At 32.9% G+C, this 21221-nt stretch overlaps 4 protein-coding genes across 12 annotated transcripts in view; 1 reads left to right on the plus strand and 3 right to left on the minus strand.

Annotated features, from left to right (window-relative positions):
• Nucleotides 1-263: 263 nt before the first annotated feature.
• Nucleotides 264-4759, minus strand: LOC143174149 (neuroguidin). 3 transcript variants are annotated; one of them, XM_031982686.2, is made up of 4 exons: nt 4617-4759; nt 3458-3995; nt 2971-3321; nt 264-2887 (listed from the first exon to the last, which is right to left on the minus strand). In XM_031982686.2, the coding sequence occupies exons 1-4, from the start codon at nt 4623-4625 to the stop codon at nt 2862-2864; spliced, it is 924 nt and encodes a 307-aa protein (XP_031838546.1). In that variant the 5' UTR covers nt 4626-4759; the 3' UTR covers nt 264-2861. The 3 variants fall into 3 exon arrangements, with proteins under 3 accessions (XP_031838546.1, XP_031838547.1, XP_031838545.1); XM_031982687.2 differs by lacking the exon at nt 4617-4759 and adding an exon at nt 4093-4602; XM_031982685.2 differs by lacking the exon at nt 4617-4759 and adding an exon at nt 4093-4602 and having other exon boundaries at nt 3458-4012.
• Nucleotides 4760-5606: 847 nt separating this feature from the next.
• TM9SF4 (transmembrane 9 superfamily protein member 4) lies at nt 5607-9060 on the plus strand. The gene is made up of 10 exons (XM_031982677.2): nt 5607-5759; nt 6162-6409; nt 6484-6630; nt 6703-6858; nt 6930-7204; nt 7282-7500; nt 7576-7733; nt 7803-8062; nt 8136-8319; nt 8413-9060. The coding sequence occupies exons 1-10, from the start codon at nt 5757-5759 to the stop codon at nt 8650-8652; spliced, it is 1890 nt and encodes a 629-aa protein (XP_031838537.1). The 5' UTR covers nt 5607-5756; the 3' UTR covers nt 8653-9060.
• A 640-nt stretch (nt 9061-9700) lies between these two features.
• On the minus strand, nt 9701-12133 carry PGAP5 (Per1-like protein PGAP5). Its single transcript, XM_076367013.1, has 9 exons — nt 11746-12133; nt 11530-11675; nt 11362-11432; nt 11154-11294; nt 10718-10885; nt 10555-10637; nt 10366-10488; nt 10155-10295; nt 9701-10082 (listed from the first exon to the last, which is right to left on the minus strand). Exons 1-9 carry the CDS (start codon nt 11857-11859, stop codon nt 9921-9923), a joined length of 1149 nt encoding a protein of 382 aa, XP_076223128.1. The 5' UTR covers nt 11860-12133; the 3' UTR covers nt 9701-9920.
• Nucleotides 12134-13851: 1718 nt separating this feature from the next.
• Nucleotides 13852-21221, minus strand: part of Mp (collagen XV/XVIII-type protein multiplexin) — a 393214-nt gene continuing 385844 nt past the window's right edge. For 4 of the 7 annotated variants that reach the window (XM_076366515.1, XM_076366511.1, XM_076366513.1 and 1 more), the window contains 9 exons: nt 19437-19701; nt 19149-19223; nt 18802-18896; nt 18623-18715; nt 18105-18227; nt 17988-18002; nt 16438-16632; nt 16006-16121; nt 13852-15539 (listed from right to left, as the gene is read on the minus strand). In XM_076366515.1, the coding sequence (XP_076222630.1) occupies nt 15242-15539; nt 16006-16121; nt 16438-16632; nt 17988-18002; nt 18105-18227; nt 18623-18715; nt 18802-18896; nt 19149-19223; nt 19437-19701 (1275 nt within the window). In that variant the 3' untranslated portion in view covers nt 13852-15241. The remainder of the gene's footprint in view (nt 15540-16005; nt 16122-16437; nt 16633-17987; nt 18003-18104; nt 18228-18622; nt 18716-18801; nt 18897-19148; nt 19224-19436; nt 19702-21221) is intronic. The other 3 variants (XM_076366512.1, XM_076366517.1, XM_076366514.1) reach the window with 2 other exon arrangements.

Consider the following 21221-nt stretch of genomic DNA (forward strand, 5'->3'; position numbering starts at 1 on the left):
ATGATGATGATCATAATGATAATGTAATAATAATCAAAATAATAATAATAATAATTAATAATAATAATTCATTTATAATAACCATTTGTAATATACAGGTAAATTCTCTCTTTTTTCTCATTTTCTCTCTTTCTCTCTCGCTCGTTCACACATTGAATTGTCATAGGACATAAATTATAGAAAATTCACCGATATAAATGAAACATTACATTCTTCAGACTATGAATGTAGTCAATAAACCATCCTTATCTCGTTTTCTTCATTTGCTGCAAAGATATCTTGTTACTTCTTTTTAGTTTCTTGTATTCGGCAGCGTTGTTGGATTTGAAGGACTACTTTAAACTTCACTGCCCACAGTGACGTTTACATGCTTTGTGCTTTTCTTTGTACATTTTTAAAAAATTCACACCTGCCAAGCAGGTTCAGAGATAACAAATCCTAGACGCGTCTCTCCATAAGGCATAATATATACGTTCGATATTATATCCCGCAACAGAAAGGCTGTTGTCCAGTGAAATGTATAAATAAACGACAACACCAACATTGTAAACGTAACTGATGCAGTTCTATTACTGTAAATCCATATTTCTATTGATTTGAGGTAGTGTTTTCAATGTAATCCTATTACTTTGCTGCTATATGTTGTGTGCGGATATGTGTCTCGTATGAATATTTTTCACACCCATACACTTTCACTATAAGTCCAAAATATGTAAAGCATAAATATATGTACATATGTATGCTTATATATATATGCGCGTGTGTGTGTGCGTGTGTGCGCGTAGGGAACTTTGTATTCAATAAACATATACAACCATAAGCATGTAAGTTCTTCCACTTTGTTGTTCTCTGTAATAACTCTTTGTTGTAAACAACATGATAACTTCTTTTTCATCGCTATGTATAAACTGTTCGTAATGTATATAAACGAAGAAATATGTTTCTATGTATATATGTATATATAAATATATACACACACGCACACACGCAAATCAGTATTTTGGACTTACAGTTACACCAGTTATAAGTGTGTTTTCAAAAATTATCATCTATGTATAAAGTATGAGAAAACCAAATGTCGGGCAAATTTTGAAACCTGTTTTCTGATATCTCCGTTTATTATTTTTTTTTGTACATGCCGTACGTTAAACGTGCATGAATCTTCCATTAAAAAGGTTACTTTGACATTAACCGTGTCAAAATCTCCCCGCTATTCAGTATTCCAACTTCATTTACCAAATACGACAAGGCTGCTGACATTAGGCTTGCTAGCACTTGTAAATAATGCCCAGCAATTGTGCTATTTTGTTAGTTTCATTAACTATTATTTCATGAATAATTTATCACATTTTAATCATCTTCACAGATTGAAAAAGAGAGGGCACATGTAACATCATGCATTACCAAGTCGACTCAATCTATGAACACTTTTGTAAAAAATATAACATCTATGGATGGTTGAGCCCTTGGTTAGCATATAGCGAATTAGTACTTTTTTTAAGGTAATGCGGATCACTTCTGCAGGAACGAGCAACGGATATGAATATCCATATACGATCTGTGTTTAAATGCATTTAACATTACCCTTCCCTTCACTTTAAAAGGAAACATTGCTTCTTTAGGTATCAAATAAGATACCCAATCTCTTTATATCTAACATTTAAAAAATGGAACCTATTTAAGCGTAAGAGACGGATACATTCCTGCAATTTGATTGTACAAACACTTTTATGCTATTTGCAGAAGTGATGTTCGCTCTAGTCTTCGTATATTAGTTTTTCTTACAATATCACACATACCCCCTCCCTAAGAAACTAAACACAGTAAACATAAAAATAGTATTTGAGAAATTGACGACATCAATTTTGAATTTTGACACATTCGTGTTATCCTTATATTACCTTTAATATAAGTTAACGACTTAAGCGAAATTAATTTTTCAAGTGAAAACAACAAATGCAATGCACGAACACATTGTTTTTTTTAAAAGAAAAGTGAAACTTAACATAAAATATGACTCACATCGAGATATAATAGCCTCAACAGTTCACCAGGGGAAAAACACAAACGAAATATACATATAATAGTAAAACTATTAACTACTTCACTACTCTAAAATAGCGAGAAAATCCTAAGACATGCGATATCGCACGATGAACATTATTCTTAGAAGTTGCAGAATGCTTTGCAATTTCTAGAGTCACTTGTCCCTTATTAAAGTTTGAATTCTTCTAATGCTTGCACTGAATGTCTTGTGATTTTTACGCTTCTGTAACAATTAATTCAATATCATCCCTCCTGCTATGTTACCGGTTTTTTTCTCTCTTCTATAGCTGGAGAATATCTCAAAATAAAGCAGAAAAATCTTCTGCCTTCAACTTTTACGTTTAACTTACAATTTTAAATCTTGGAGTCGAAATCCATTATTTGATTAATTGTGTCACGGTTACACGTAATTTTCATTTTTTTTTTTATAAGTTAAGCTCGTATGTACCTTGACATTATCTTTTCATATACTGGAATATTTTCTTGCAATTCATGGAATATTTCAACTCCACAGATAAAAATTGATTTCAGACAACAATTAAAGATTAAAATCATTATTAACTATAATTATCAATTACACGACCATTAGTATGTCTTATGCAGTAATAAATTACCATCGTGCTATTTTACTTCACCGTCGACGGTTGCTTTTTTTTTAATTACTAGATGTTATGAGTTATTTAGCTTAACTTATTAACGAGTATTAATGGCATCTGCTTTTGTCAAGAAGAATCGAAGTAAATTTTTTTTGCGTTTTATCTTACTTATTAATGCTGTACGAAATTCAGCTTTTCGAACTGTTATGAGAAGCTGATTTAATGATGTCGTTTTTTCTTGAAACCTAAATAATAGTTAAAATTACATTACAAATATTGCTTTCTATTAATCTCCCTGATAAATCAACTTTTAATTAATGGAACTTACTTTTTTTAGCTTTACCCTTTTTCTGGGTTTTCCTTTTCTTAGCAGACACAGCAGATGATTCCCCAAAAGATGTAATTTCTTCCCCAAGTGTACCAACTGTAGTCATCATACGACGCCTATGTTTTTCTTGTTTTGTAACTGGCAAACGTGTCATGTATGTTTCTTCATATTCTATCTTTCGCTTATTTTCACGACCCAGACTGATTTGCTTCTCACTGAGGCCATGAGAATCTTCAATAGGTGCATCCAGATATTCTTCCTTTAATTCTCTCAAAACAGCACCTGACACTGCACGTCTGCGAGCCCTTTCTCCTGCTTTACGCATTTTTTCTGCAACTGTCTCATCTCCATCTGTAATGATAATGATGATGATGATAATAATAATAATACTAATAATATAAATATTAGTATAAATTAAATTATATATCCTTTTACCTTATAAAATTTCATTATTCTAAGCTGTAATACAAAAGATGTAAATACTAACCATAGTGTACTGCAGCAATTTTTGGTGGCACATAAACATTAGACTTCCTTGATTGTGTTGATTTAAAACCATCCACTTCGCCATCTTGATCGCTATCAGATTCCTCATCATTACTATCAATCTTGCCAATAAGTGCATCAGGATTTGCTTTAAAATTACTTGGATCGTCACTGTTAATAGTACCAGTTACAGCAGTCTTAACAAGCTTATCTATTTGATATTTAAGTTTGTGATCTATTGGTCGGATTTTTTCTAGGACAGTTCTGATTTCAATTAAACGATCGATCGATGGATCTCCTTCTATACGTTCGCCCGAACATTTTCTTAAAACTACGTAAGTCAAATTAATCAAATAAGAAAGTAACATGTGATATTTCATTTCTAAGAAACTAAGACCCTTGTCTGTGGAAATCTCTCCATTTTTTACACGAACCAACATGTTATCTACAAGCTGATTCACTTGTAGGACATTGGCATTCATCTCCCCAAGTAGACGGAATGCCTGAGGGAGATCCCTTTGCTCCATCTCATCAATTGCCTGCAAATATTCATTTTCTGTATATGAAAACAAATTTAACATTAACTATAACATTTGTAACGTGCATATTTATAATGAAGAAAAAAATATTTTATACCCTCATTTTTTGGCATAATTCAGTTAAAGGGAATGAAATATTTAAAAATAATGGATTTAGAATAAACTCTTCATTCACAAAATATTAAAACATTCGCTTCATATTAACCGAAGTCACATTTAACAAAGTCACTCTATATTTCTATGCACTCGTACACCGTACTTGATAAAAGTCTAGTATATAAAAATTTTCTACATTTCATTTATTTCAGCGTTAATCGCGTTCTATTGAAAAAAAATAATACACGCGTTGAATTCTGTTCGAAAAACTGGATCGTAACCAATGTTTTTGTACGAGTTTCACACGAAAATCCGCGGAAAGGCTTAATTTTAAGAAAAATGTCGGATCCGCGGATGCACTGGAAAAAAGCGCAATAATCTGCTGCCATCTTTCCTATTTACTAATGGATGACAGCGGAAAAAAAACAATCAAAAATTCCCAATAGACCCGATAGAAAAATGCACTGGTTTCGGCGATTCCAACAGAAATTCATATATATAATATGCTCAAAAGTTTCCACTCACCTGCACCATTGTTCTGAAATAAAAATTAACCGAACAGATGCATATCTAAATAACGTAACTTGTAATTAAACGAGTCCCCACGTGGGACGATATTTTCCTTTTCGGGGGTATATTTTTTCGCTCGGAAAACCCTGATCAAAACACTGACTATAATGTTATAAAAATGTTACTGTTGTCTATTAGAAAAGTGTCAATGAATTTTGAACAACAAGTGTTTTAATATACTATGAATTTACGGAATATTTTTTACATTGATAAGTTAGCATTTTAATAATAATTTACTTTTATAAAAGACTCACTTCCTTTTCGTTTACGAGAATAAAAAATTGCGGGAGTTTTAAGAATGAAAGTAACAGGAAGTACTTTTAATGCGATAATTAATATTTCGAAAAAGATTTTAATTGTTCACAGTTTTGTTTCTTTTACAATTAAATTACTCACAATTCTTATTTTATACATAAATAATAACTCTAATATGAATGGAATTTAATAGCCTTTGAACGAAGTGCAAATGATTAAGATCATTAGCATTCGGTGAAATATTTAGTATTTTATATCCGTTATTACATAGGTACTTACTAAGAATATAATAATACGTAACATTGCATAATTTGATTTACATAAACTTTAAGCATATCAAACAATTTACCTTATACATATACTTTTAATGTACTGTGTACAAAATATAAACAGTTGCGTTCAGTTTCAACTAGTCAATTTTAAATAGAATGATAAATTTAAACAATTGTATACCCACTGTGTATTAAAAATATTCAAATATTTGAATATACAACTGTTCGAATATTGTATATGAATGTATTGACGTACAAATCTAATTAAATACAAGTATATATTCGAATGTTATTATGATATTAACTATTCAAAATCAAATTATTCAAATTAGTAAACTATTTAAACATTGAATTATTGAAAAATCATAACTGCATATGAATAAATATTCTAGGGAATTTCAAAAGAAATTCAATTTAATGTTGGTTTACTGGCGAATGTTTCTAAGCAAACTTCGTGTTGAAGTAAATTTCATTTTTGACGTGAACGGAGTGGGAACTCTGCGGTTGTAATCGGGAATAAAATAAGAGGCACGGCGTGGCGCGCCTTTGACGAAAATAATATCATAGAATGGTAAGTGTTATTGTATATCATATTCTAAAAGGATTAAAGACGAAGTTTCATAATATGAAAGCTTTTATTGAACTGACGTGGCGTTTTGTGTTATTAAGTCCATGACGGGAGTTTTCGTGAAGTACAATTTTATTAGTTCTTGACAGAACGTAATAACATTGTTTATCGTAGTTACCATAAAATTGCTCTAAGTATCAACGACGTTACGCTTTTTAAGCGGTTAAAACTCGTCAAATACATTTCTGTTTTATGTAATCCTACATACTTTGTGTTTGTATCATGTTGTTTATACATTTTATGTATTTATAAATAAATCGTATTTTAACGGTACCGGTTCACATTGTGAACGGGCTATTGCAAAGTATTAGATATGATCATTAAATTCAACTTTTTTGTTATTAGGGAAGATTAAGGAATAGTATTATATTTGTAATAATATCCTTGTTAATTGAAACAAATGGCTTTTATGTGCCTGGTGTTGCTCCAGTGGAGTTTAAAAGAGGGCAAAAAATTGATGTCAAAGCAGTTAAAATGACAAGCACTCATACACAATTGCCATACGAATATTATTCTATTCCATTATGTAGACCAAAAAATGGTACTCTTGTTTATAAATCTGAAAATTTAGGAGAAGTATTACGTGGTGATAGGTAAGACACATTAATAGTTTTATTTCTCAATGGGATACATTGTTCATTATATTACATATTACTATAATACACAGAATTGTAAATACTCCGTATGATGTACTCATGGCCGAAGGTATAACCTGTAGATTGTTATGTCATGGACCAAATAATCGTATGACATGGAATGAGGAAGAATCACAGCAAGTAATAGAGCGTATCCAACATGACTACACAGTGCATTTGTAAGATAATCTTAGCTGACATTGTCAATTGAATCTGAATGATTGATAAATTAATTTTATTGCTTTTTCCAGATTAATTGATAATTTACCAGCAGCCACAAAAAAAGTTCATAAGGACACAAATAATGTAATTGTGTACCATGGGTATCGTTTGGGTGGCATCATGAATGGACAGTTTTATATCAATAATTATCTTAAATTAAAATTAAGTTACCATAAATATGGAGAGTTAGTATTGATTACAATATTATACAAGCAAAGAATGCATTAGATTGTAAACATTTATTTTCATTTTATAGAAATGAATTTAGAGTAGTTGGGTTTGAGGTAGAAGCTCGAACTGTTGATGTAAATCAATTAAAGTTCGATGGAAATACTTGTATATTGCCTTCACATGCGAATCCGCAATTTGTAAAGCCTAAGGGAACTGAACTGTTGTTCCTATATTCTGTCGAATGGAAACCATCCGATGTGAGTTGGGCAAGCAGATGGGATGTATATTTGGGAATGAGCGATGTTGAAATTCATTGGTTTTCAATAATCAATTCTCTTATCGTAGTCCTTTTCCTTTCCGGTAAATATTTAAAATTTTTCATATTAATTTATATTATATTATAAATTATATAAACAATATTTTCTAAAATTATACAGGAATTCTAACAATGATTATGGTTCGAACTCTCAGAAGGGATATTGCACGCTATAATGCTGGTGAAAGCGATAGTTTAGCAGGTTTAGATGAAACAATTGAAGAAACTGGTTGGAAACTAGTCCATGGGGATGTATTTCGACCTCCACCAAACCCTCGATTATTTGCTGCTGTAATAGGCAGCGGAATTCAAATATTTTTTATGACTTTGATAACAATATGTAAGCTCAACGTTTTTAAATGAAAAGTGATTATTATTTCTAATATTATAATATTCTTTTTCGTATTCTTTCTAGTTTTTGCTATGTTGGGTATGCTTTCTCCTGCAAGTAGGGGCGCACTTGGAACTAATGCGATATTTTTATATGTATCCTCTGGTTTAATTGCTGGATATTTCTCTGCACGTCTTTATAAAACGATGCGTGGCAGAAAATGGAGAAGGACAGCACTATTGGTAAGAGCGGAGAATATTTTGTTAAACCTTAAAATGTAATAATACTAAATTATTATTTTATTTTTACAGACAGCGACTTTATATCCTGGAATTGTATTCACTACTTGCTTCTTTTTAAATTTCTTTATATGGGGAAAACATAGTTCTGGTGCTGTACCATTTACGACAATGTTAGCATTGTTATGTTTGTGGTTTGGCATATCACTTCCGTTAGTATATCTTGGATACTTTTTCGGATATCGTAAACAACCTTTCACTCATCCTGTTAGGACAAATCAGATTCCTAGACAAGTTCCTGATCAATTATGGTATATGAATCCAGTATTGTGGTAAGTTTATAATGTTCTCAGATTGAAATACCCTCATTGATACAAAAACAAAAAATCATTAATATTTTTACAGTACATTAATGGCTGGAATTCTACCTTTTGGAGCTGTTTTTATAGAATTATTTTTCATCCTAACCGCATTATGGGAGAATCAGTTTTATTATCTTTTTGGATTTCTGTTTCTTGTATTTTGTATTCTAGTTATTTCTTGTTCTCAAATATCCATTGTTATGGTCTATTTCCAATTATGCGGAGAAGTAAGTACATTGACAGAAGAAATTGTATTTCAAATTGTTTTTGTAAAATATATATATATATATATATTAACAATGTTATTTTTATCTTATTAGGATTATAGATGGTGGTGGAGGAGCTTCATTGTTAGTGGAGGATCAGCTGTATATGTCTTAGCTTACTCTGTCTTCTATTTCATGACAAAATTAGAAATCACAGAATTGATTCCCACACTTTTATATTTTGGCTATACAGCATTAATGGTGCTAACATTTTGGTTATTAACAGGTACAATAGGTTTCTTCGCGGCTTATGCGTTCATTCGGAAAATATACGCCGCTGTAAAAATAGACTAGTCGAAAAATATCGTTGACGAAGTCAATGATGAAAGAGAAGAATAATTTTTCAAATTAACAAAGAATATTTAATTATTTTTAAAGTAAATATATAATACCAAAACAGTACAATAATTTTTTCAGTCTCCATTAGTTCTATTCTTTTATTTACACATGAGTAATACATCTCAATATTGTACAGCTGTTTCTGGCTATAAAACCCTGTATTAAGGAATGAATAGAGAAAATTATAATTTAAAAAAATGTACAATAATGTTTAATAATTAATGTTTTATTCGTATAGTGTTTGTAATTTTGATTGAATACTAGATTGAAAAAAAATACTTTGCCTTTATAAAAAGTACTTACAATGTATAAATTCGTTAAATGAAGTGTTACTACTCAGAAATCATTAAGAACTACGTATTGAGAATGTATATATACACACATTCATATAAAAATATTTAAAAATGATATTAGTTACATTGACTATATTAATATTATCGTTTTGAATAGTATGAAAAAATACGAAAAATATAATAAATGTAATATCAATTATAGTCAATGTCATTATTATGGCTGATAACATTAGTTATTATGATTTTTTTTATTTTATTACAATAAAATAGTAAGATTGTACAAGTCATATGTGCAAAAAATTGTTGATACACATCCATGCATCAAATGCGTTACACTGTAAGATTAATAATATAAAATTCATGTATTTACTTCACACGTGTTGTGTGTAAACTTTATTCCTCAATAGTATGTCACACAAATTACACATCCGTTATGCATAACTTGTTTCTTAGCGTATGTACATTGTGATTAATGAATCTTCAATATTCTTATTAACTTGCCACTAAGTAAAGTGTATAATAAATAAGCAACTTTTATACATGTTAATGAAAATGTATATTACTATATTTGTGATTTTTCAATGTTCTCATGACTTCTAATGTATGTACATTTCTTAAACAGAAAAGAGAAAGTTGAAGTATGTAAAGATAGTTAAAAAAAGTATTCAAAATTTAAGAACACTGACTTATATTAATCTGATTATAATAACGAGTGACACGAATATTTTGTACTATGAATAGTGTAAATAATATGTAACTTATATTTCTAAACATATGTGTATGTATATACAAGTTTCTTAATAATCCATATTTATATTTACATATGTTAATTTATATTTATAGTTATAATCCATTAAACATTTTATCAACGTAGAAAAAGAAGTATTATATATATAATAATATATAATAATATATATATAAAAATTACTTTTAATGAAACTTCAAGAGGTGATAGCGGTATTGTCTTTGTTTGCATCTTATAATGAGGTATGTGAAGATGAAAATTATACCAATAATATAAATTTTTATCTCTGTTGATTCTGCAGGCATATAACATTTTGATACAGAATAATTGTTTGGAGTAAATACCGCCTGAAACATAAGTATTATTTTAAAAGAAATATACAATTTTTAATTCGGTAGTGTTTTTAGTTTTTAACTTACTAATAAGAGGGAAGGATTATCTTTATTCCGCCAACTAAACGATGGTATTGTAAATTCGTATATATCTCTTCTGTGTACTTTTCTACAACCATGATGAGTATGGCCATCAATGATCAGTCTTGGATTTAATATATCCAAAAGCTGTAAATTAATTATATTATAAATACTTATATTATCGTTTACAACAATTTTTACGAATTATACTGTATACTTGTTCAGATGCTTCCTTTGATAAACATTCCCATCTTTCTCTAAACTTAATGTTTTTTATATCATTTGGCGCTTGATCAAGTTCGTTGCAATTTTCGTCAGATTCACGGTACATCGGAAAATGCTGCAATTAGAAATGAAATATCAAGTGAAAAGTTTTCATTTTTTTCAAATAAAACCATTTACTGACCTGTAAAATAATTGGTCTGCTATACCTTGAAATATTATTTTTATCACAATGATTTTCCATACCTTTGGCACATTTTAGGTGTGCTGTGAAAGTATTATACTACTGCTTATAAACTTCATTTTTGGTAAGTAGTCATTTTCTAATTAAAAAAAAACAGACTTACTTGCAATTTTATTTAATGCGATTTCCGTAGAACGACATAAGAAACAACCATCTCCTTCTAATGCCATGCTATTTATTAAAACAAAGTGATTCCCTCTTATAGTAACTCTTTTCACACTTGGTGATTTTAAACCATTCACGAATCGTTGATTTAAGAATGGTGTAATAGCTGTATAAGTAGATCTCCTATTAGGAATATTTAGGATTTATAAGCAATTTATGGATTTTATGTATTTATGATGTACACAAGTGTATCAAAAATAATAAAATCCAAATTTTAATGAGGCTTTCATAGACTTGTCATTTTATATGTGTCTAGATAAAACCTTTAAATGGAAAAGTAAATTTCTAATTAATTCTGATTATTAAAAAAGATACTCAAAAAATTTAAATTTACACAAAGATCTTCTAAGAGAGTAAAAAATATTTTATAGTACCATAATGAAATCCAATATCATGATTTCCAGCAACAACATAAAGATGAGTGTTTTTAGGCACAGAGAATAATGAATAAAATCTTTGAATATATTGGTTAAATTCTGAAGAGCTACTCCATTGTCCTTCATCAAATAAATCACCTGTTATGATACATTAACACATTATTATAATTATTTTAAAAAGTCTTAGTAATATTAAATTATTTACCTAAAACAAAAATTATGTCTGGTTTATGAAGTGTAACTGTAGTCTGAAATGTTCTATACATTTGCCATTCCCTAAATAAAAAATTGATTGTAATAAAAAAAACTAAAGTATAAAATAAGTGCTTATAGAATCTTTTAAAAAATTATTATAGTTATGGGTAGTATGAACCTTTTTAATTTGTCAAACCAATGTCCTTTTTTGGGACCTAATAAATGAGTGTCTGCTATAAACATTGCATGCACAGGAATTTCTTCTGCATCTGGTTTAGAAATTGTCACATCTTGTTTGTTTGGATTCAAAGTGGGCCAGGAACACTAATGGTAAAAAATATATTATTGAGTTAAATTGTTTAAAGCTTACACAACTGACAATCATGTAGCTTACCTGAATAAGTACAATGTAATATAGAACATATTCACAGAAAATAAATATACATAACAAAGCTATAGCAGCTTCAATCAAATATTTTTTATATGAAATTATTCTTCCGTCTGACATTTTATTGCACTGTGAATAATTTTATCTAAAGAGTATAATCAGTATTTAGAGTATTATCAGTATTATCAGTATTTGTAGCTGGTACCAGTCAATCGTGCGTAAAAAATATTGAGTTATGCGCATGTAACTTTTTGTAAGTGGTATAAACGTTTCAGTTTTTATATGTCTGAATCCACCGTGAAGTGTATGGGACTCTAGAGAACCGTCAATAGGAAAACTACAGCAAGTAAAATGATCGAAGTTGATTAACTAGTAACTATGGTAAACCAGCATACAAGCGTATCTTTTGCAATGTTACCATGTCTTCAAATTCCCAATGCGCGAAACTATTTACCTACTACAGGTAGATACCACAAGAAAAAGGAAGTACATGCAAAGTAATTTATAGAATAATCTTAATTTCTTTATGAGTATAAAAAATATAATATTCATTAAATATAATACTTATATTATAATAAATGAGAATTTTATATGTATGAAATTTCGTGTCTGTGTTTCTACATTACCGACACAGCCAAAAATAGCTTACTGTTTTAGCAGAATCCATCAAAGTGTGGTTATGCCGACACAGACTATAGATGTATATGACGAATTATTGTTACCGGCAAGGGATGATATACTTATGCATACTTACATGTATACAGTGTATACGGTTTATTTGTGAACAGTAAAATGTCTTAAAAAATTTGAATAATACGAAAATATGTTCCAAACGAAAGTTGTAGGATATAGAGGAACACATATAGTGATTGTATGTGTTTGACCTTGTAGTAGCCTTGGAACTATGTTTCATTACCTGTACATTTTGTATTGAACATTATGAAAGGGTTGACTTGAAAACTTACCGTACACGAAATAGAATCTCGAAATATGCACTTCCAGATGCAAATGATCTGAATAAAAAGAATCAAATTGACACGTTGAAAATACCCAGGCTTCTTTAGTTTACAGGACCGAAATTAATGTCATTAATTAATTACTTATCGATACTTCCATTACATTAAAATTTCACTTATCGATGAATTTGTTATTTCTTATTTTTTCTCTTTAATAGTTATAAGAAATGCTATAAAATATTTTACAATGCTTTTCTACACATTTCCTCATTTATTTTTCATGAAAATCGGATTAATTAACAGATATCAATTTGCAAAGTAATTTACTGTTTATTGTTATAAACATCGGGTATTAAATTGAATGTGATTCAAAAGATCCTATAAATATACTTTTCGTTTTTTTATTTAGAAAGACAATAATAAATTGTACAAATTATACAAAATTCCGAAAGAAAACCGTCGTTGGTGCAAACTATATCGAAGGATATTTGGTTTTACATAGGGATGTCAAGGTCTACGTACGACATCAAGGGAATCGTTCGATACGAATTATTCGCCAACAAGCATGCTGACAACCTAAACATATTAGACCGACGATTTTTTGTTCACTTAATCTTAAATTACTTTAATATTAATGGTATCGTATTTTGTTTTTAATTTATAGACACTGACGTAAATTCGATTTATGCTCGATGTAAATGGAGAGATTAATGGCGATTAGATAGCGACAGTTCGCAAAATGGCAATGTTTTCCAACGAACTATAAATAAGTTATAAAATATTGCTACGTATACGCTAGTAGTATAGAAAGCTTTATCGACTGTTACTGGTTAGGCCATTTTCATTGCGTTCTATCTGGTTCTGGACTGCAATTTCTGCTGATCGCTTCTAAACATATGGGAACCTTTGGTACGAATGCAAGAAGAGCAATGCTAAATGATTACTGTGCCTTTACAATTGATCTTCGAAATTCCTTTACCTCTGAACATCCATTTACAAATAAGTTTTCGCACAAAATACAAGAACACTCGAAAGCACATATAGAGACTAATCAAAATATAAGTAGATACGAAACGCTTAATAGCTAGGTTAATATGAAATAGACATAGAAACGAAAATGAAGGAACTTCGAATATTCAAGATACGTAACGATTGCGTTTTAAGAAAATACTTCGATTTCTGAAATAACGATAAAAGTGACATTTCCCGAGATGGATAAAACTATTACTGAAAGAGGACTAACAGTTGTATGTAATTCAGTCTTGTACAGTTATAGATATATCTTAAGTAAAACTTAGATATCTTGTTATCACGGTGGTTCGCTGACTCACCTTACCTTCACTTTCAATAAAATCTAATAATGGGAGGGATTGGGTCACTTTATCTGCACGTAACTCATCTAACCCTTCCAAGGCGAACTGTTTTTTAAAAAGCATGCAACAATTATTCCGTCGAAAATAAAAATGAATGTCACCGAAATATTCTTCGAAAACTGAATTTATCGTTCCGTTAGTCGTGAAAGGGTTAATTCTTTCGTGCGTTCACACTGGCATGAGAGAAAAGACGTCTGAACGAAAAGCGATTTGACCAACCGGAAACTATAATCTGCTTGTGATTATGCGTACAAAAAACAATGCAAAGTATTCTCCACTTACGCGATCTGTCCTCGAAATAACCTACCACATTTTTAGAAGCGTTCCGCGCATCGCGACGCGTCGTATGGAAAATTGTACAAGGAGCATAAATCCGGATTCCTTGCGCTCACGAAACAGAATGGTCTTGCGGAATCGTTATTTTCTTCTTTCTTTCTTTATTTTCTCTTCTTTTGTTAATCAACTCGTTCCTTACATCTAACATACACACTCATATGTAAGTAACTGGCTAAAGTGTAAATGCAATTCGATCGCGGATATGATCTTCGTTTGTTATTTTAGGTCGTAGGACAGCCATTAGTTTAAGTTAGTACGTTTGCGATTCTTTATTCAACTCCTCCGTTTCTTCCCTCTCGTTCCCCTTAAAAGTAAAATTATGACTTCCGACGGGGATCCTTGTCGCGACTTCAAGAATCTTATCTCGCGACAGTAGTCTCTAAAGTGACTGGACGTTTATCGCGACGCGGAGACCCTTAAATGACGCCCTGGGATCGGGACGTCCGAGTGTTCGCAGGCAAATAATCCCCGACGGACCAAGAATGCGAGCGATCGGTATACGACACACTGATGAACGATGTCTACTGACGATCAGTCTTGTTTCTTACAAAGAGAACGGAAAGTCGTGGTGAAGCGTTGACTAACGACTCGCGATTATGGATTATAACCTTTGGAGTTAAAGATAGATTTTACGTGTTTCAGTATTTTTCTTTTTTCTGCTTTTTCTTTTCTTCTTATTTTCTTTCTTTCGAAACGAGATGATCGTCAAATTCTTATCCCCCGTTAGAGGGACAACCCGTTGGAGCTCGTTTCGATTCGCCGACCGATCCGCCCGAAATTCATTTTGGTGCGACCAGCGAATCGCTTCTGTTTGTCGTTCGGTTGAATCAGTAGGCTTTAATTTTTCATCAGCGTGTCCAAGTACTCTATATAATCATTCTCCGACATTTCTTCCTCGTCCACCGCGGCCTCGACGCTTCTCCTCCTCCTCCTCGCCGGCTCGCTAGTTACTTCTATACAGAGCAGCGCGAACTTATTATCGCAGGAATAACGAACTTGCTCCAGGAGCCGTCCACCCGTCAAAGGTGATCCTAATCCATAACGATCGGAACTGCTCGAGTGCCAAGCGTCGCAATACGTGTCCATTGCTCGGTCCCCTAATTTGTGCGATCCGTGCCATGCCACCTTCTCCGGCCTGAAATAAAGTTACAGTTGGAAGTTTTCCTTTTGTTATTTATTAGTTTCGTTGACCCCTTGGCTCTATCATTTCGCTACTGTATCGACTGAAGGTACTTTGTCATTAATTATCCACCAAAAAGGAAATCGACATTTATCGTTGATCTGTATTACGCTATATGGCGTTTAATTGGATCTTTTGCATCCTGTGACCATATATACATAATTTGGTACGTAAATCTTTGTTTCTTTCTTCGAATAAATTTAAATTATAACCTTGAAACTTGTCGATATCGTCATGAGATTAACGAAAATGATTCAGTTGTTTTCTAGACGGGTCATTTGCAATGATAATCGCATGTCTCAGAAAATATGATTATTAAAATGTTCCTAATTGGAGAATCTGCTTCTCCAGAAATACTTTCCGTAGCTCAAGGGTTCAACGAAACAGAGGATCTTTCGTGAATATCGGAGCGAATAATTACCATGCGAAGTCAGTGAGGATATTCTTTCCGTTGAAACTGTAGATTCTAGGATTCTGCGAAAAGTACGCTCCGTTCCCGTTGAACATTTCCTTCCAAGAATTGAAAAGGACGTCGCCCTGGACAGTTAAAAAGCATTTCGTCAGAGAACAGTTCGCCGTTATCGGTGAAAATTGTTTTCTTCGTTGAACGCGGTCGACTGCCGGATCAGTTTTCTGAATGAAACTGAAGGAAAACGAGAAGTCAACGTTTCTCATGATTATTGTATCTCGTGGGTCCAACGAGATTTTCATTCGTTCGATGCGCCACCGAGGAAATTGGTTTTCGAGTCCGTAGAGAAAGTCATGTGAACCGAATTTAGGTGGCGCGGCTGTCAAAGCGTTCAACGTTTACACGGCATTTGCGGCATTCAAATAACTTTCGATTACCAATTACCTTTATGTTGACGATAGGTAGGTCTCTATCTCCGAGTCTCACTATGCTGTCGACGTTCTGCACCCTAGAGCTGAGGAATGCACGGAACGAACCTCTCAGACCTGCCCGTTTTGCTTGCCGATAACAATCGTAATCGGCTCCCCGCACACCGTGCATGTCCCCGGTGAACGGTTCGTTCAAAGCGGCCATTCGTAACTGGAAATCGCAAGACGGTTCTAATTAATCTTACCAATCATTGCGCTGGCAAACGAAATATTCGAAATTGTTCAAACTTCAGTTGTACTGTGTTTCTACAACTTGTTCACCTTCGACGCATAAATCATCGCAAAAGTGTTCGAAAAATGGAGGTCCAGAACAATTCTAATTTCCATGTAGATACAACGAATTGTACATAGGAAAACAGAAATTCAAATCTGTGTTTCTCTAATTTCCATAACCTCACGAACGCCGAAGAAATGTCGGAGAATATTGAAACATTTGTTAAAATATTGGTATCAATTCGCGTCGATTGTTTGTAGGAGTTAGTGTACAAGCGAAGGATCTATAAAAATTTTGATAATCGATGGGTTTGTGATATATAGTTTCTTTTTAATAAAACACATCGATCCACGGTTAATACCACACTTCCGAAATGACAAGTTAATTACGAGGAAAGTAGAGTTTTTTCTTCCCAGGAAGAGTTTTAGCGAAACGGAAAACGCGAAAATAAAGAAGATCGTCGCGTGTGCCCGGTTAAAATTGTAAGTCGATCGGATAAATTGTTTCCGAGTAATCCCAGGGATGAGTCTGCAAAAACCGATACCCGGAATAATGCGATTAAAGTTTAAGTACCATTTCGGTAAGCTGGTCGGTTTACGGTAAGAAACAAATATGTTCCTATAAAGCCCCATTAGGCTTCCGTTATTACATTGAATTATTTATCATGAAGACAGTAATGCATCCGCAAAGTATAGAAATTCAAGAAACATAAAAGGAATGAGATTCAACATTCTTTTTCGTCAGCTCTTCGGACAAGGGAAGTTACCGAACTCGCACATTGAACAAATTATGAAACATTGTCTATAAGTAAAGTAAATTTAATACGTTGTAATTTTTTTCGCGAAACCACCCCTTCAAAGTGAATTTCAGCAAGAACAAAAATTGCAATGTATTAGGTTTGACTCACTTTACTTACACACGAAGTTTCATAATTTTTCCAATTTCCGGATTCGATAACTTCTGTGAATCCATTCATTAATTAAATATCGTGCAATGACTGCAACAGAGTGTTTCACAAAAACGTTACACGTTAATAAAGTTATTCTCCCGTAAGACGCAATTATCATCTACATTTTCAATTTCAAGATTGAAATTCTGCTGTGACGCCAATAAGATTATTGTAACTGGCATTCAATGTAATCCTTTGTACAGAGAAGAAAAAGGCAACGAATCGCAGAGGTAGATACACTGTGACGATAAGTGGGACGAAGGTGAGCGGAAAATCAATTTTCCATGTGTGCGTTCGGTGCTTGGAAGTGCATATTAAAAAATTAATTGCGTTCGCGACTTACCATTCGAGGGTACCACTTAGCAGGCGGAAAGAAAATCCAAATTGAATTAGGTAACGTATTGGCTCGTTTTCTTCTGAATAATGTTTCACGTTAAATAGGGTCAAGATGGTTACTCACCCCTGTTCCATCTGCTTTCACGGGTATCTGGTTGATCAAGTTGGAAGCCTCGAAAGGTGGATTTGCCGGGGGCGGTGACGTGGTTGGTGGCGCCGGAGTGGTTATAGGTAAAAGCGAGCCCAGCTAGATAAGTTTCGAAATGGCATTACGTTCATTTATATAGCATTAACGCATCTTTAAAGGCGTGAGAGAATAAAAATGCTGTAAATTTATCAGGTGATTTCAAAGGTTCCGAGATCTTTGAGGTTCCTTCTTAGAGACACTTTGTACTGCTCCTATTTTTTATTTTCAATGAAAAAATAAGAGATCATGTTTTCCTATTTTTAGTGAAAAATAAGAAATCTTATTTTCCTATTTTATTTTTTCTGCTTTTCAATGAAAAGATAAGGAATTGGTGCTGATTTATCAAATTCAAAACGAATGTACGATATTCTTCTGGATTCGAAAAATGTACAGCTAATAAAGCGATAATCGCGATGATACGAGCAGAGAAAAAATATGAGATTTGCGATACTAACTGCAATATATTGCCAGCCGTTGTTCACTCGGACAAGCAACGCTTGTTCGTCGATGATGTACGCAAGCGTGCCAACTGGACTTACAGCGGACATCTGCGGAACAAGGGTTTTCCATTAAATATGATTATTAATTCGATTTCTTTGAATTACACATTTTCACGAATCGAAGATACAGCTACCTTCGTCATGGCCTCCGTATTTTGGAATGTCACCGCTCCCGGTACTATTTTCGTGGTGCTCTCTACAGGACCTCTCGTTGCAGCGTTCGCAGTGTCTTATTACAAAAGAATGGTTAAAATAAAATATGTATACACAATAATGTGATACACGAAATAATATATAAAAATGCATAAAAATAATGAGAAGTTTTAGAATTTAGAAACACTTGAACATACGTTCAGAGATTTATGAGTAGAACTTTTTTTCGGAAGATTAATGAGATATCTAAACATGCGTGCAGTAAAATGGTAACACACTGATTCTCGAACGAAAAAGATCTACAATATTTTATCTTAACGTGTTTTACCTAAGTGTTCTTTTAATTGTTTCAGTTGCTTCAGTTCGCGAAGAGCCAACAACTCGTCCAGACTAGATCTGAGCCCTTGCAGTGCAAAAGAAACGTATACTTTTTAATCGAAGTTTCCTCGCCATGAGACATTTACTGTATTGTCAACAATGTATTTTCACGTTTGGTTGGAAAAGATTAAGCATAAACGTGCGGTGTTCATGTTTGCAATAATAGTGAAATAATTTCGAATTATTTGGTCACGGGAATGAGATTCAACGATGTTAATAACAATTAACATTCTTTTACCTTGCCTAACGCCGTAGTAGTCCCTTTCACCGAAAATATGACTTCTGCCGATTCCCGATTCCTCTTTCTGGCCAGCCAAAGACATTCCGGCTGGTCCCGGTGGTCCTGGAGGACCTGGCGGCCCTGGAACTGGAATGTAATTCCCTTGAGACGGTGGTCCAGGCGGTCCAGGCTGTCCAGGGGGTCCTGGAGGTCCTCTTTGACCGTCCCTGCCTGTTTGTCCGGGAATACCAGGAAAACCGTTGTCTCCCTTCTCGCCTTTTATCTATGTCGTTGAAAAATAAAATATAAATTTCGTATTCCACATACGGCACAAGCAAAGGGGAAACAAATGAATGTGATTCGTTAAGAATTTCATCGTACGTTTACTTCGATCCTATTCGATTGCATTCTCATTAAATCTTATTGAATTGGTATTAAATTCTCGTATTAAATTTTACTCCTATTAAATTTTCGATGTAAGAAACAAGCAACTTCTGTTTTCGTCGAGGTTTTATTAAACATTTATTAATATTCCGCAATGAAAAGCTTAGAGCCTCAGAATACCGCGAACGGTATGAATAAAAGGACAATAATTATTTATATTTTATTTAATTTTAATTTTATTAATAAAATTTCGATGAAGTTTCCATCTATTTCAGGCGACAGTTGCAGTAAATTTTTATAAAACATTCTCAATGTTTTCCGGGTTCCGTCGGAACGAACAAACGAAGCTATTTATATAGGTTAATGGAATGGGAGTCCGCAGTGATAAATTGGAAATCGGAATTGGAATTGGAATGCGGAATAACTAGTAATTAGAACGCGAGAACGTCATTACACCTTCTCAATTTCGGGCAATTATATTTGCCACCGGGAAATAAAATCATACACAATTTTAGAGTAATAGTTAATTGCATCAATAAATCGTCACTAAAGGATGTTCAATCAATCTTGCGATAGATTGAAAATTTTCAATAAACAAAAACTAAAAAAATTGAGCAATTTTCTGTCATCATTTCCTTTATTCGTCGTACTTTATTCGTCAGTTTATTTCACACATTTAATATAGAGTACCGCTTCTTTCGACGCTCCACGTGCAACAGTTTTAAAGCCAAATGTGCAAAATGCCGAAATGGGTCCAACGTGTTTCTGATCTTTAATGGGTAATAACTATAAATAGCAACTTACGATGGAACGGAAGTCGAATTTGAATCGTTACGTAACTCCTTACATAAATCCTCACATAATTTAATCCCGATACGTAATCGGATTACATTTCGCCCAACGCTGCCGTAACCTTTAAGCGACAAGATCTCTAATTCCATTTCCCTCGATTCATTCGTTCGGGAAAGATCGTTCACTCGGTTCTTTCGTACTCGAAACAAATAATTCTTAGTTTAATGTGTTCACACATTTCTTTGAAACTGGTAACTTCGACTTTCCATCGAATCACCTTACTGTCCATCGAATAAGTTTACTTTCATGTATTTCGGAATGCTGAATTCAAGTTTGACCGCAGAACTCAGTCACACGTTAGAACATCAAAACCGAAATCTTTTTCGGACAAATTAACTTCGATCAATTCTCCCAAGATCCAAACTCATCCACCGCGCTTCGCGCATATTTTCCCTTATTCTGCATTTCACATGCAATTGAAAAAGGGAAACAACTCATCGCTAAATTTTAATTTTACCAAAAGCTCTTTAATTCCAGTGAAAAAATAACTGAACGCTGGTAGGTACCGGCATAAATTAATTACGGCATCTACTACGTGTGCGCGAGTGCGCAATAAAAGCGTCGGCG

The sequence above is a fragment of the Nomia melanderi genome, chromosome 4, assembly GCF_051020985.1.
Source record: "Nomia melanderi isolate GNS246 chromosome 4, iyNomMela1, whole genome shotgun sequence".
Taxonomy (NCBI): Eukaryota; Metazoa; Arthropoda; class Insecta; order Hymenoptera; family Halictidae; genus Nomia; species Nomia melanderi.

Coding starts and splice junctions, on each gene's coding strand:
- TM9SF4 (XM_031982677.2), top strand. Junction 6,631..6,702: donor CATGACTACACAGTGCATTT/GTAAGATAATCT, acceptor TGCTTTTTCCAG/ATTAATTGATAATTTACCAG. Junction 7,734..7,802: donor GGAGAAGGACAGCACTATTG/GTAAGAGCGGAG, acceptor TTATTTTTACAG/ACAGCGACTTTATATCCTGG.
- LOC143174149 (XM_031982685.2), bottom strand. Junction 3,322..3,457: donor AATTGCTGCAGTACACTATG/GTTAGTATTTAC, acceptor TTATCATTACAG/ATGGAGATGAGACAGTTGCA. Junction 2,888..2,970: donor AAAGGGTAAAGCTAAAAAAA/GTAAGTTCCATT, acceptor ACTATTATTTAG/GTTTCAAGAAAAAACGACAT.
- PGAP5 (XM_076367013.1), bottom strand. CDS start 11,859: ATGTCAGACGGAAGAATAATTTCATATAAAAAATATTTGATTGAAGCT. Junction 11,676..11,745: donor ATTACATTGTACTTATTCAG/GTAAGCTACATG, acceptor TTTTACCATTAG/TGTTCCTGGCCCACTTTGAA. Junction 10,638..10,717: donor CGCATTAAATAAAATTGCAA/GTAAGTCTGTTT, acceptor ATACTTTCACAG/CACACCTAAAATGTGCCAAA.